The 14,256-nt window shown below is 39.5% G+C and overlaps 2 protein-coding genes across 3 annotated transcripts; one reads left to right on the forward strand and one right to left on the reverse strand.

Annotated features, from left to right (window-relative positions):
• Positions 1 to 340: 340 nt before the first annotated feature.
• Positions 341 to 5,581, reverse strand: LOC308703685 (uncharacterized protein). The gene is made up of 6 exons (XM_081387428.1): positions 5,476 to 5,581; positions 5,102 to 5,371; positions 3,876 to 4,075; positions 3,328 to 3,384; positions 1,723 to 1,866; positions 341 to 1,642 (listed from the first exon to the last, which is right to left on the reverse strand). Exons 1-5 carry the CDS (start codon positions 5,522 to 5,524, stop codon positions 1,726 to 1,728), a joined length of 717 nt encoding a protein of 238 aa, XP_081243554.1. The 5' UTR covers positions 5,525 to 5,581; the 3' UTR covers positions 341 to 1,642; positions 1,723 to 1,725.
• Positions 5,582 to 5,731: 150 nt separating this feature from the next.
• On the forward strand, positions 5,732 to 14,098 carry LOC308703793 (uncharacterized protein). 2 transcript variants are annotated; one of them, XM_081387710.1, is made up of 2 exons: positions 5,732 to 6,641; positions 6,735 to 14,098. In XM_081387710.1, the coding sequence occupies exon 2, from the start codon at positions 7,453 to 7,455 to the stop codon at positions 13,489 to 13,491; it is 6,039 nt and encodes a 2,012-aa protein (XP_081243836.1). In that variant the 5' UTR covers positions 5,732 to 6,641; positions 6,735 to 7,452; the 3' UTR covers positions 13,492 to 14,098. The 2 variants fall into 2 exon arrangements, 1 of the variants encoding a protein (XP_081243836.1); XR_014031737.1 differs by having other exon boundaries at positions 6,353 to 13,924; positions 14,018 to 14,098.
• The last annotated feature ends 158 nt before the right edge of the window (positions 14,099 to 14,256 follow it).

Here is a 14,256-nt window from a genome sequence, read left to right on the forward strand (position 1 = left end):
AAAGCAGTGCCAGTGGAGGAAGTGGTCTAGTGGTTTGTGATCTGCAGTGACACCATCTGAAGAGTAAAGCTGTATGAAACCATTATGAGAGAAACATTAAAAACAGAACAATACTTACAATTAAATGCGATAGAAATGTTTGCATTCAAGTCAAGGTCTAGTTAAGGTCAAGTCTGTTTGATATTTTTGCAGAATATTTTGTAGCTTTTGTACCCCCAATAAAACAAAAGGTTATCAGAACTCAAACACTGCAACTTCATTTCAAAATGCTGACATTTTCTTGTAAATATCTGGACCAGTTATCTTCATGTATTCAGCCAATAATCCAACAACAAAAATTAAGCCCACAAGATATTTATTTCAAGAAATTGTATATAATTTAATAAACATTTATTTACAAGTGTTAAGTTAATGTAAACATTTTTTTTACAAAAATTAAAAAATTTGAATACATTAAGCAGCACTTCTTAAAATACAGTTTTTGTGTTTTATAGCACCCCAGTGAAAAAGCCAAAGGCCGCAGTGGCAAGTAAAAAACAAGAGGTTTAGCTGACTCTTTCCCCGCCAGTTACAGAATTTTCTGACAATCTGTGTTTTCACTGTTATACAGTAGAGGGCGCGATAACACATCTTCTGAAAGAGTCCTGAATCTCCAGATCAAAACACAGGTGAGGCAGTAGAAACAGATGTAAACAGTCACATGTAAGCAGATACATGTACAATAACATGATCATCAACGTGAAACAGCATTTAAATCAAAACTGCCTTACATTACTGAATGAAATGTCAACTCAGGAAGGGTTAACGACTGAAGCTTTGGGAGTGTATTCTTTCCTTTCATGAACTGTGTGTTCAGATATTTAAAAAAAAGAAATATTCTGGCAGCCATGAAATTGTGAAAATGGTTTAAAAAAAATGTATTAAAAAAAAACACTGAGGGGGACAGAGTAAACGAGGTAATAACCTTGGAGGGATTGAGCTGGGAAGCCCGCCTCCTCCTCGTGCTGGCACAAGACTTCAATACGGTCCATATGCGGATTACAAAACCAGCCATGTAACATTCAAACACAGTGACCTAATATACAGTATAAATAAACTGCAATTTTACTTCTGTCGCTGGCAAATGCTTCAGAGTATAAAAGGCACTTAAAGCTTATGACTTTGTTGTGCAGATCTGTCGCAACAGAATCTGGCACAGGACAACTTTTAATTGCGGAGTATGGATGGGAAGATACTGACTGGTGTGAACTCCAGAGAAAGAAATGAACTGATCCCATGCATTTACATTTATGCATTTGGCAGACACTTTTATCCAAAGCAATTTATATTGCATTTCAAGGTACATATTTACATTCTTATCAGTTCTTGCTTTCCCTGGGAATCGAACCCATGAGCTTGGCGTTGCAAGTGCCAACGCTTGAGGAAAGCTATGAGATGCAGATGCAGACCTCTATAACGAGGCATTGGTGGTCAGAGGGGACGGGTTGTGGTCCCAAGTGTCAGTGTGGATGAGATGATTGTTCGGTGACTGCCTTATGCCAGGAAATGCTGAGGTAAACGATAACTAATTGCACATTATAGTAGGGTTGAGGTGTGGAGAAAGTCAAATCTGTGATCTCCTTCATGTTGTATTCCTCTCGGCCTGTAAAATGTAAAATTAATTAGAAAAAACACATTCTTCATGACACAAAATAACACAATACATGTAAATGTCTGACATACTTTTTACACCATCAATCCTGGTGGCAGGAACTTCCCCGCTTCCCCGTCTCCCGCCTCACTGTCTCCCGCCTCACTGTCTCCCGCCTCACTGTCTCCCGCTTCCCCGTCTCCCGCCTCACTGTCCTCCTCCTGGTTAGGATTCCTCTGCAAGTAAATACAAACACAATATTTTAAGTTAGAGTATTCCTCAGAATCATTCAGGGGCAAATATCCATACTAATTTATTTTTATTTTGTAAAAACACTTTGTATAACAAGTACTATATATCTTTTGTGTATAAAAGATAATACGACAGATTGAATGCTGGCTCTCCAAATTTGTCAAATAGGATCAGAAATTCATATAGAATAACGACTTCCTTGAAGTGACTGTCGAAAGAACATGTTGCTAACGGCCTTGTGGAAGGACCCTTCGTGAAGGGATCATTGTCACTGAGAATGTCCTCTTCCCACCTTCAAAATTGGTCCTAATTTTACAGAACTGGTGTGTGTGTTTCCCGTACAATGACGTAACTCGCTGCTTCACTACTATAGTGCGATGAATCGTTGAAGAAATCAACTAGCTAGTCACGACTGTTTCCCGAAACGCAAAGTGGTCTTTCAACCACGTTAGTTAATGATGTCATGAACGTGGTGGAGTAATAACTTTTAATGAATCTGTTTGAGATCGAATTAACGCTAGATGTTTTGCTATAAATTACAGACATGGCATCTGAGGACTATTTATCACTTTTCTCAGTTATTTTCTTTATTTCCAGATTCAGTCATAGACTCGTTCTTACGCACTAGAGCACGTTCGCACATGCGCACTCTTCAAAAACTACGCTTTAAATCTCTTGACAAACTAAAAGACATAAATGACATTTGTATGTATTCTAAATAAAATATATATTGTACTGAATGTCAGCTTGTCAGGATAAGGATTTATTGAGTCCACATGTCATGCAAACTAGAAACTCTGCTTCTAACCACAGGTCGAGAGTGTCGTTCAAACACAACTCTGCGATGCTGTTTGCGAATGTTCGTTAGAACGATGGTTTCGGGAAACACCGACTCGTTGAACTGCTGATAACGACGGAACTTGCGAACATAGTTGGCTAACGATGCTTTTGTGAAACACACCCCTGAATGACTAGTTCACGGTCAGGTCCACGTTACAGTTCCACAAACACACTGGCCAAATAACTGAATCAGAGAGAAAAGGTTATTACCGTAGTTCTACACATAAACAATGAATATGTGTAAATGTTTTAGGACAAACATCTGTCTTGAGATGTGATTACTGTGGTACGAACTACATTACATTACACGCACAACCAAGGTGTGACGGATGTCTTTGTTTTCAATAATTTAGCAGTCATAAAATATTAAACTACAATAAACAAAGTCCAGTTTAACGAAGTTTGTGATATGCAATATATAATTTATATGCAATGGCAAGCAAATCCAAATTGTCAAAAGCAAAACACTCAAAGAGGTTAAAAATGGTTTTCACAATATACACAAACATTCCACTCACATGAACATATTCCGTATATTATTTTAGTTGCTCCTCCCCATCAAATGAGTCAAAAAAATGATTTCATTTTCATATGGTAATACTTACATTTTTACATTGTAGATGACTGAGGACGTCACGAATGGGTTGCTTGAAGCGATCCACCTGCAAGGACAAACATTTTATAGAATTATTACTAAAAATCAGATTTAGTTGTTCACCTCTTGGATAGTTACAAATGTTCTTATGCATCTCAACACACTTGCAGCTTTTCTCCTTCCAGTGCTTTGGACAAGGAACATTTAGTGCCTTTTCAAGTGTTTTAAAAGTGTATTTGCTTGATCTCGATTATAATACAAGATCAGAATCAGATTCTCCAGACTCAGATAACTTCTGAAGATTTGGAATATAACACACGGTTGTCTGGACAATTTTTATGGTATATTAATTGTACTTTAGTTGATCTTTTTGAAGCCTGGCAGTTGGAGTCCCTGATCTACATTAGTAGAGAAAAAGCAACCTAGAGATTCACAATATTTTCAATGATATAAGAGTGAGAAAGAGATGACAACTTTCATTTTTGAGTGAACTATTCCTTTAATAAAGATTAAAGGAACACCAACACAGATTTTCTTTAAGCTTCTGAAAATACTTGCCTTGAGGTAAAGGAAAATCATCAGCGCCACCAAACAGATGATCGGCAAAGTGACCCCAGCTGCAATAGCGCCTGATTGTGACTCATTATTGCCCAGACTGGGTGAAGTGATGGGAGCTCCTGGACAGGGTGAAGTGATGGGAGCTCCTGGACAGGGTGAAGTGATGGGAGCTCCTGGACTGGGTGAAGTGGTGGCATGTTCTACAAAGAACAACCGGACCAAAAACAGTATTGGAAAATGAATGCATGAAAATCAGTCAGCTTGGTCAGGTAGTTTATTAGTTAATTAATAGGTAATGGCCATTCATACCAGAAGGCAGACCTGCTCAAGAGAACACCACAGATAAGCAGAAGTAATCAAATGTGTGTACTTTATTAAATAATACTAACACTAATGATACTACACTGTAGAATCAATGCGCTCATCTTTCAGCTCTGCTGAATATTAATGCATCAACAGGTTGAAAGAACTGAGAAACATGTAGATGGGTAATAAAAAATGGCTTATCAAAATTAAAACTTGTATAACTTTCTTAAATAAGTAATAAATCTTCAGGAAAGTATATAAAGTTTTATAGACAAATGTGTATATGTTTCAGATGTGTCAATTATGAGTAATATATATATATTTTAAAGTGTTAAAAAAAATACACAAACATTCTTATTTTACTACACACACACACACACACACACACACACACACACACACACACACACACAATATATATATATATGCAGTACATATACAGTATATATATATATATATATATATATATATATATATATATATATATAAAACAGACACAGTATACTGTACATGTGTACTGTGCTAATGACTAAACCATGGACTAAACAAGTGAGAAGTCGCTTTCCTGTCGGTCTTTGTCAGGTGACGTCACACACAACAAACCCACGTGTCTGACAAATACCGATTCAGCCAAAGAGCGTCGCTGTTGCCATGAAGCCATGAACTGTCAGTATGTGGTGAGAAACATAGACATCATATATGATGTCTATGGTGAGAAAACCCGGCTTGTTGAGTCATCTCATTCATTCGGTTTCAAAACAAAGTTCGCTATTAGCGGCCACTGTAAACTTTAGTTTACACACAGCTGGCTGAGTGCACAATACAACTATATGTCGAGTCAAAAATAAAGCATTAGTTGTAACTTACCGATTTGAATTGCACTAAAGAATCATAAATGAAACAATCGTTTAATTACTTACGGTTGCAGTCCACAGTAAACTCCTCCGTTTGTTGATTGTCACGAATGTAACTCCGTGCCTCACAGGACCACGAATTGTAGGTGCAGTTGGTGATAGTTAGTCCATGCTTATCCAGCGAGACTCCGGGAGATGTCTTATTTCCACAGCTCTGATGACCAGTTTCACAATACTGTGCAATCTTCTTAGTACCGTTACAGACAAATTCAACTTTATCGGCGTCAGCCCATTCGGGAAAGCGTCGAACAAACGTTCCTGTCGACCTCTCTACACCTGTCAAATACAGTTATACTTTAAGTAAGCAAAAAAAACATACGACTTAGATAATAACGTAGAATAATAACGATCCAGAACTGTTCAACTATTAAAACACTCACTTGCGCCAAGGAGGTATAGGCCTACTATAACTACGAGAAAGTCACGCATCGTCGATGTAGTTTGGTCCCGGTTAAAAAAGTTGTGTGTAAAATCTGGAGTTTTTCGCCAACCCCATTCAGCGAAAAGTAAATCCCGCCCTGCAGCCGATTTCATTGGTTTAGGTTAGAGTGACGGGTACTCTCAGCCAATCACTGACTCAACTGGGTTATCACGTCATAAGTTCCAGAAGGTGTTCGCCAAACGCCGGTTTAAACCGCTTTTTTTCGGTATACTAGTGATGGAACCACTGTCTATGGATGGAACAGTACTTACTCTCCGTTCTGTTACTCTAACTTAGGCAATCTGTTTTACGCATGTCTTTTACTTATCGTAGACTGAACATTAGCATAGCGTTAGCTAGCAGAGTTAAAGTTTGTACTCACAATGAACATGATATCTTTTAATTAAATTTAATTAACTATTAATCTTATTAATTTCTACGCCATTTGTATGAGGACTCCATTAACAGGCTAGTAGCAAAATCACCTGTTACATTACACTAAGTTATATGTTAACGTTACATGCGTAAAAAGTTAGCAACATTATTTATTCATCATCATAGATATTTCTCATTTTCTAACCATAAAATATTTGATTATATATTATTATGTACTATTATTATGACGCAGTATTTTATAAACTATATTTAACTGTAAATGCCATCCACACAATTAGCCAAAAACATCTCTTTATATACTTAGTTTACGTTCCTTTACCAAAGGCAAATAATGGTTTTAAGTGCCCATGTTCATGAACCCTTTAGTTGTGAATCACTGGTTTAGAGATGCATGTCCTGTGTAGCAGTAAACTCTTCCTGACCATATCTATAACTGCCATACATATTATTTCTGTTATTTAACATGTTTTTGTTATATTTGTTTAATCCATTCATGAATATTGAGTGTTTAGCTTAACTAGGAACTAAAGTACATTTTGCGTTGCACTCTGACACTTTTAAGGGTGCAACAGGAAAAACACATATTTGGTCAGAAATTATTCTCCGTGTGTGGATTAAAGTTACACGTGTTTTGAGTTAAGAAGTAAAGAAGATGTTTTTCATTTTTGTTTTTTGAACCGGGTATTTTCAAGTGAACTCATTCCCTCTTGGTTGTGTGCAGCCAGCGAGGTATGTGTATTACGTTTGTATTCCCGAGTGTATTTGTATTTAACTCTTTATAGTGTATGTGAACGTGATTATCTTTATATTGTCATACTGTAGTTTGACGGTGGATTTCATTGATGGTGAATGTGATGGCGGACAAAAGGATGACAAGAGCAATAAATCCATCAGTAACCAGAACCGTGGTGTCGTTTATTTCCTGGAGGGAGTGATAGTAAAACTCGAACCTGCGTCAACGTTCCCGAACCTGCTCGTGCCCGGCCCGGACCTGCTGTGTCACAACGCGGATTTAACCGGATTTGTCGCAAGACGGGATTTAACACAGATAAGCCCATGTTTAACATTAAGGATCTGCAGTGATCAGTGTTTCATTAAGACGTCCATAAGTCAGACACTTAAGCTTGTGTTCTGAAAGGTGACAATAAGTTTGAACACTACAAAGGACTGTTTGTAACCTTAATAACTACTGTGGTTTAAATTGTATAAGGGGAATTTATTGATATTGTCTATTGAAGAAAGTAAGTGACAATTTGAAAAAGGAGAATTATTTTGTGCACATTTAAGCAAGCCAATATCTTTCAGTTTTTGAAGTTTTATTATTTTCTAAGCATGTTCACTTAAATGTGGCCATAAGCATTTTGTCAAGTGTAATTGACCAAGCCTTTACAATGTTTTTGCTTTAATTGAAGGGTAATTTTAAAGGACATTGACCTAATTTAATTTGATTGTTCACCTCAGTTTTGAAAAAAAAAAAAAAAAAAAATCTGCTGTTAACTCTAATGTTAAGTGAGTACAGGCAATTTCCAGATAATGTAAGATGTCACAAACAAGTGAAAAAGAACAAGTGTCAGAGAAGTCTGTAAAGCCTCGTAGAAGTGAAAGAGATCGAACATTAACAGAAAAGGGAAAGGAATTTCAGAAGGAAAAAGTGAAAGGATTATTACTTCGCTTTGACAGTGTTTATGAACGCTGGAAAGTTTTGACTAAGGTGGCTAAAAAATCTGTAATCAAACAAGATCCCAGTGATATCCTCCAAGAACACATTAAAGGTATTCAAAGAGAAGAATCTGAACTGAACAGTGTTTATGATGAATACAGAAAGATTGACAGCCCAGCTCATGATATGAGACGCAAGTTGGACAGATGTGCATCCATCACCAGAATTGTAATACAGAATGCACAGTCTCAGGTTCAAGGAGATGAGGAGGAGATTGTTTGGCCTGATGCTTCATCTGTGTTCGCGTCTTCAACCTCCAGTGTTTCATTTCAGGGCAGTCATTCTAAGTCTAATTCCATTCACTCTGCTGTATCCTCATCCAAAAGACAAGAAGCTGCTGCTGAGTATGCGCATACACAGGCTGTATTGAAGATTATGGATGAGCAAGAAAGCCACCAAGCAGAACTGCAGAGACTTGAAGCTAAGGATAAGTTGATAGTTGCAGACCAAGAAGCAGCTGCATCAACTCGCCGTCTTCAAAGAGAAAAGGAAGAAATTGAACGCAAGATAGAAGGAGAGAGACAAGAGGCTGCTCTCTTAAAGAGACAGCATGAAGAGAATGCTGCAAGAAAAAGGTCAGTTGAAAATTTGAAAAGAGAGCTTGAGCGTTTGGAAGAGTTGAAAAGGCTTAATGCAGCCAAAGCAAAGCTTCAAGTGTATAATGCAAATGAGTTCTATCCAACCCAAGACTTTGTACCACAAAACTTTAAAGCTGAGTTGCCTACAGATATGCAGATCATCAATCAAGCGAGTATTGCTGATCAGCATCCACCACCGCTCAGAGATGTGACTCCTAGAAGTGAACTCCAAAATGACATGCGAGAGCTGGTGAAGGTCTTAGCTGAAGCTATGACAGCAAATAGGCTACCCATTCCAGAGCCTTCAATCTTTAGTGGAGATCCACTCAAGTTTAATCATTGGAAATCATCCTTTCAGACACTTATAGAGAAAAAGAATATTCCAACTGCAGAGAAAGTCTTCTTTCTTCAAAAATATGTCGGAGGAGCTGCTAGAGAAGCCTTAGAAGGTCATTTTCTGTCTGGTTCAGAAGATTCATACAATGCAGCATGGCACCTGCTCAATGAAAGATATGGCCAACCTTTTGTAATTGCCAAGGCTTTCCGTGACAAACTACATGCATGGCCAAAAATAGCTTCAAGAGAGAGTGCTGAGTTGAGGAAATTTGTGGACCTTTTACGCAGTTGTGAAAGTGCTATGGCTAACAATGAAAGTCTACACATTCTTAATGATGGAATTGAGAATCAAAAACTTGCTGCCAAGTTACCTGACTGGTTAAGCTCTGGATGGAACCGAGCAGCCACACAATATCTACTTGAACACGGAAGATTCCCAAACTTCAGTTACTTTGTGACGTTCCTTTCAATGGAGGCTAGCATCGCTTGCAACCCCATTACATCCTTCCATGCATTACGGCAAAGTGAGTCTGATAAAGCTAAGACCAGGAGCCAGACCATTACGACCTCCAAGAACCAAACTGTAGGTGCCAAGATCTTCACAACAAACACCAGTGAAAGAAAAATACTCACATGTTTGTTTTGTAAAAAAACAGGACACAGCTTACACAAGTGCTACAAATTAAGAGAGAAGCCAGTTGCTGACCGCGTAAAATTTATACAAAGTGAAAAACTGTGCTTCGGCTGTTTGAGTCCTGGTCACCAGTCTAAGAGCTGCAGTAACCGGATGGTCTGCGATTCATGCTCAAAGAGGCACCCCACATGCCTGCACGAAGAACGTTCAAAAAGGGACCATGAGCTAAAGAAAGAACAATCTAAGGAAAAAACTCAACCACAAGACGTTACAAAGGAAACAACCTCTAACAGAGTTGTGCAAGATACTAATAGTACACAGACGTCGGCAATAGTACCTGTCTATGTGTCAACGCCAAGTGATCCAGACAAGGAAGTTCTCGTCTATGCTCTGTTAGATACACAGAGTGACTCTTCATTCATTCTTGATGAAGTGGCAGATGTTCTTGATACAAACACTGAACAAGTGAAGTTAAAACTTTCTACGATGTCGTCAAAGGATACAATCATTCACTGTAAAAGACTTAATAGTCTACAAATAAGGGGCCTATTTTCTTCCAAGACGTTAACAGTGCCGACAGTTTACACTCGTGACTTCATCCCTGCTAATCGCACACACATCCCAGTGCCTGAGACAGCAAAGGCATGGCCTCATTTGGAGCATCTTGCTGACCACATCGCACCTCAAAATGATTGTGAAATTGGTCTGTTGATTGGATACAATTGCCCACAAGCTCTAATGCCACGTGAAGTCGTTTGTGGAGAGGAAAGCCAGCCATTTGCTCAGAAGACTGACTTAGGTTGGAGCATAGTGAGTTATGGTGACCCAGGTGAACACTACGGTGATGCAATTGGAGTAAGTCACCGCATCATCGTAAAACAAGTCATGCCTGAAGTGAATGCAATGGTCAAGCTTAAAGGAGAAGTCCACTATGTCTGCAATACCCAGGTCAGTGAAATGGTTTCTCCAGATGACATAATTAAGATGTTGGAATCTGATTTCAGTGAGAGAGGTGGAGAAGAGACAACCTTCTCTCAAGAAGATCTTCACTTCTTGGCTAAACTGAAAGACGGAATCAGACAGAAGCAAGACGGTCATTTTGAAATGCCCTTACCTTTCAAACAAGAAAGACCAAATCTACCAAATAATAAATCATGTGCTGTTCAACGTCTAATGTCCTTGGAACGAAAGCTCAAGAGAGACCAGCAATACTGCACTGACTACTTGGGGTTTATGAAAGACATCATTGCTCGTGGCGACGCAGAAAAGGTCCCTGAAGAAGAGCTGGACAATCAACCAGTCTGGTATATTCCACACCATGGCGTATATCACCCCCAAAAGCCTGGGAAGATACGAGTTGTTTTTGATTGCTCAGCAAGGTTCCAGGAAACGTCACTGAATGACCAACTTCTTACTGGTCCAGAGCTCACAAACACCTTGGTGGGAGTTCTTTGTAGGTTTCGCAAAGGCCCGATTGCCATCATGTGTGACGTGGAAAAAATGTTTCACCAGTTCCATGTAAGGCCTGAGCACCAAGACTACCTAAGGTTCTTATGGTGGGAGAACGGTGATCTAGAGTCTCCACCCTCAATTTTTCGGATGAAGGTCCACCTATTTGGGGCAGCCTCCTCACCTGGATGTGCCAATTTTGGACTTAAGCATCTAGCCGCTCAAGGTCAGGATGAATTTAACCCAAGCACTGTTAAGTTTATCCAAAGGAATTTTTATGTTGACGATGGACTGGTGTGCGCAACATCTGACGCTGAAGCAATCCAACTGATTAAGGAAGCGAGAGAGCTTTGCAGCACAGGCAAGCTTAGACTACACAAATTTATCTCCAACAGCAAGGAGGTAATGAAATCAATACCGAAGGACGAGTGTGCTGAAAGTGTCAAAGACATGGATATGGCTTTGGGTGAGCCACTCATGGAAAGAGCTCTTGGCGTTCTATGGTGTGTATCCTCTGATGACTTCCAGTTCAGAGTGACTGTCAAGGAACACCCAAATACCAGAAGAGGAGTACTTTCTACAGTAGCTTCCATCTATGATCCTTTGGGATTCGTAGCGCCTTTTATTCTCCGTGGAAAACAGATCCTACAACAATTGTGTCGAGACAAAGTAACTTGGGATGAGCCACTCCCACAAGAGCTGAGAGCACAGTGGGAAATGTGGCTACAAGATCTTCGAAACTTATCTAATGTAAGGATAAGAAGGTGCTATATCCCAGACAACTTCAAGGATGTCAAGCAGTACGAACTTCACCACTTCTCAGATGCAAGCGTCATCGGTTATGGGCAATGTACTTACCTCAGAGCAGTCGACGTCAAGGGAGATGTTCACTGCGCTCTAGTCATGGGAAAAGCACGAGTTGCTCCTACCAAAGTAACCACAGTGCCACGGCTTGAGTTGTCGGCTGCAGTTGTTGCAGCAAGAACAAGTGTTGTGCTCAGAAATGAGCTGGAAATAGAGGGTCTTCAAGAACATTTTTGGACTGACTCAAAGGTCGTCCTCGGCTATATAAACAATGATGCCAGACGGTTTCATGTGTTTGTAGCGAACAGAATCCAAAGAATCAAGTCCACTACAGATCCTGAACAATGGCACTTTGTAAAGTCTGAAGATAATCCTGCGGATCATGCGTCGAGAGGTCTCTCCGCAGATCAGCTTGTTGCTTCAAATTGGTTCACTGGCCCAGATTTTTTATGGGAAAGAGAGCTACCCAGAGGAGATGCTATGGTGGGAGAAGTCTATGATGATGATCCGGAACTTCGAAAGGCCCTGGTACTCAACACCAAGGTGAGGGAGGAGAGGTCATTGTTAGACCGCCTAGCAAAGTTCTCTGACTGGAAAAGAGCTGTCAAGGCTATCGCTCTTCTAAAGCGCCATGCTAAGCAGATCAAGGGCATCAAAGATAAAGTAAGTGGAGCTACAAGTATTGAGGAACGAAAAGAAGCAGAGCTGTTTATAATCAAGTTGGTTCAGAGGGAAGCATTCAGCAGTGAAATCAGAGGTATAAAGCAAGACAAAGTAAACAAACTACACAAACTGAGTCCGTTTGTAGATGAGCATGGTGTGCTTAGGGTTGGAGGACGTTTGACGAGATCTGTTCTTCATCCACATGTTAAACATCCTGCCATTGTGCCAAATAAGAGTCATGTATCATCGTTGCTTATTAAGCACTACCATCAAAAGGTGCATCATCAAGGAAGAGGAATAACTGCCAACGAATTGCGATCCAATGGAGTATGGGTCATAGGATGCAGCAGTGCAGTTGCCTCACAAATTTACAAGTGCACAACATGCAGAAAGTACAGAAGGAACACACAAGATCCAAAAATGGCAGATTTGCCAGAGGAAAGAATGGAAATGACACCTCCTTTCACATATTGTGGCATAGATTGCTTTGGACCGTTCTATGTGAAGGAAGCAAGAAAGGAACTAAAGAAATATGGTCTTATTTTCACCTGTATGTGCTCTAGAGCCATACATATTGAAATGCTTGATGACCTCACTACAGATGCCTTTATCAACGCATTGCGCGCATTCATTGCGATACGCGGACATGTAAGACAGTTGAGATGTGATCAAGGCACTAACTTCGTAGGTGCAAGAGGAGAGTTCATGAATGCAATGAAGAATTTGGACCATGAACAGTTGAAGGAACACGGATGTGAGTTCATAATGAACTTCCCATCATCAAGCCACATGGGAGGCGTATGGGAAAGACAGATAAGGACGATCAGAAGTGTTTTAACCGCAATCCTTGACCAGTCTGCTAAACGACTCGACAGTGCCTCGCTCAGAACCTTTCTGTATGAAGTAATGGCTATTATAAATAGCAGACCTCTGACAATCGAGCATTTAAATGACCCAACAAGCCTTGAACCTCTCACGCCCAATCATATTCTTATGATGAAGTCTAACATAGTATTCCCACCTCCAGGTGAATTTGTGAGTCAGGATCTATTCTTGCGCAAGAGATGGCGCCAGGTGCAGTTTTTGGCAAACGAATTTTGGACAAGGTGGAAGAAGGAATATCTCCTTAATCTTCAGCAAAGACAAATATGGCAGAAAGAGAAGAGAAATACGAAGGTTAACGACATTGTCATCCTGCAGGAGGACAGTTCTCCACGTAACCAATGGAGATTGGCAAGGGTAACAGAGGTGTATCCGAGCACTGATGGAAAGGTTCGAAAGGTGAAACTGTTAATTAGTGACTCGACCTTAGACAGCCAAGGAAAACGAATTTCCAAGCCAGTCTACCTTGATAGGCCTGTACAAAAGACAGTTTTACTGCTTGAAGCAGAATAAAGGTTATGGTTGCCATTTCATGAATACAGCATTTTGTTTCTGCAAGGTTTAAGGCATACTATAGGGTTGAAATTAAGGTGTAAAAGGATTTCAATTCTGAGGTGAAATGACAAAATAGTCATTTGGTGGGAGTATAACTGCCATACATATTATTTCTGTTATTTAACATGTTTTTGTTATATTTGTTTAATCCATTCATGAATATTGAGTGTTTAGCTTAACTAGGAACTAAAGTACATTTTGCGTTGCACTCTGACACTTTTAAGGGTGCAACAGGAAAAACACATATTTGGTCAGAAATTATTCTCCGTGTGTGGATTAAAGTTACACGTGTTTTGAGTTAAGAAGTAAAGAAGATGTTTTTCATTTTTGTTTTTTGAACCGGGTATTTTCAAGTGAACTCATTCCCTCTTGGTTGTGTGCAGCCAGCGAGGTATGTGTATTACGTTTGTATTCCCGAGTGTATTTGTATTTAACTCTTTATAGTGTATGTGAACGTGATTATCTTTATATTGTCATACTGTAGTTTGACGGTGGATTTCATTGATGGTGAATGTGATGGCGGACAAAAGGATGACAAGAGCAATAAATCCATCAGTAACCAGAACCGTGGTGTCGTTTATTTCCTGGAGGGAGTGATAATATCACTACAAATGAAAGTTCACAGTTTGAAAAGAAGCCAATCAACTGTATAACACAAGGTTTATTTTCCCATTGACTGTTTATTCATTCAGTAAAGTATTCACAAACTAGTTACCAAGAAAA

This window comes from Scardinius erythrophthalmus (assembly GCF_964197995.2).
Source record: "Scardinius erythrophthalmus genome assembly, chromosome: 15".
Classification (NCBI taxonomy): Eukaryota; Metazoa; Chordata; class Actinopteri; order Cypriniformes; family Leuciscidae; genus Scardinius; species Scardinius erythrophthalmus.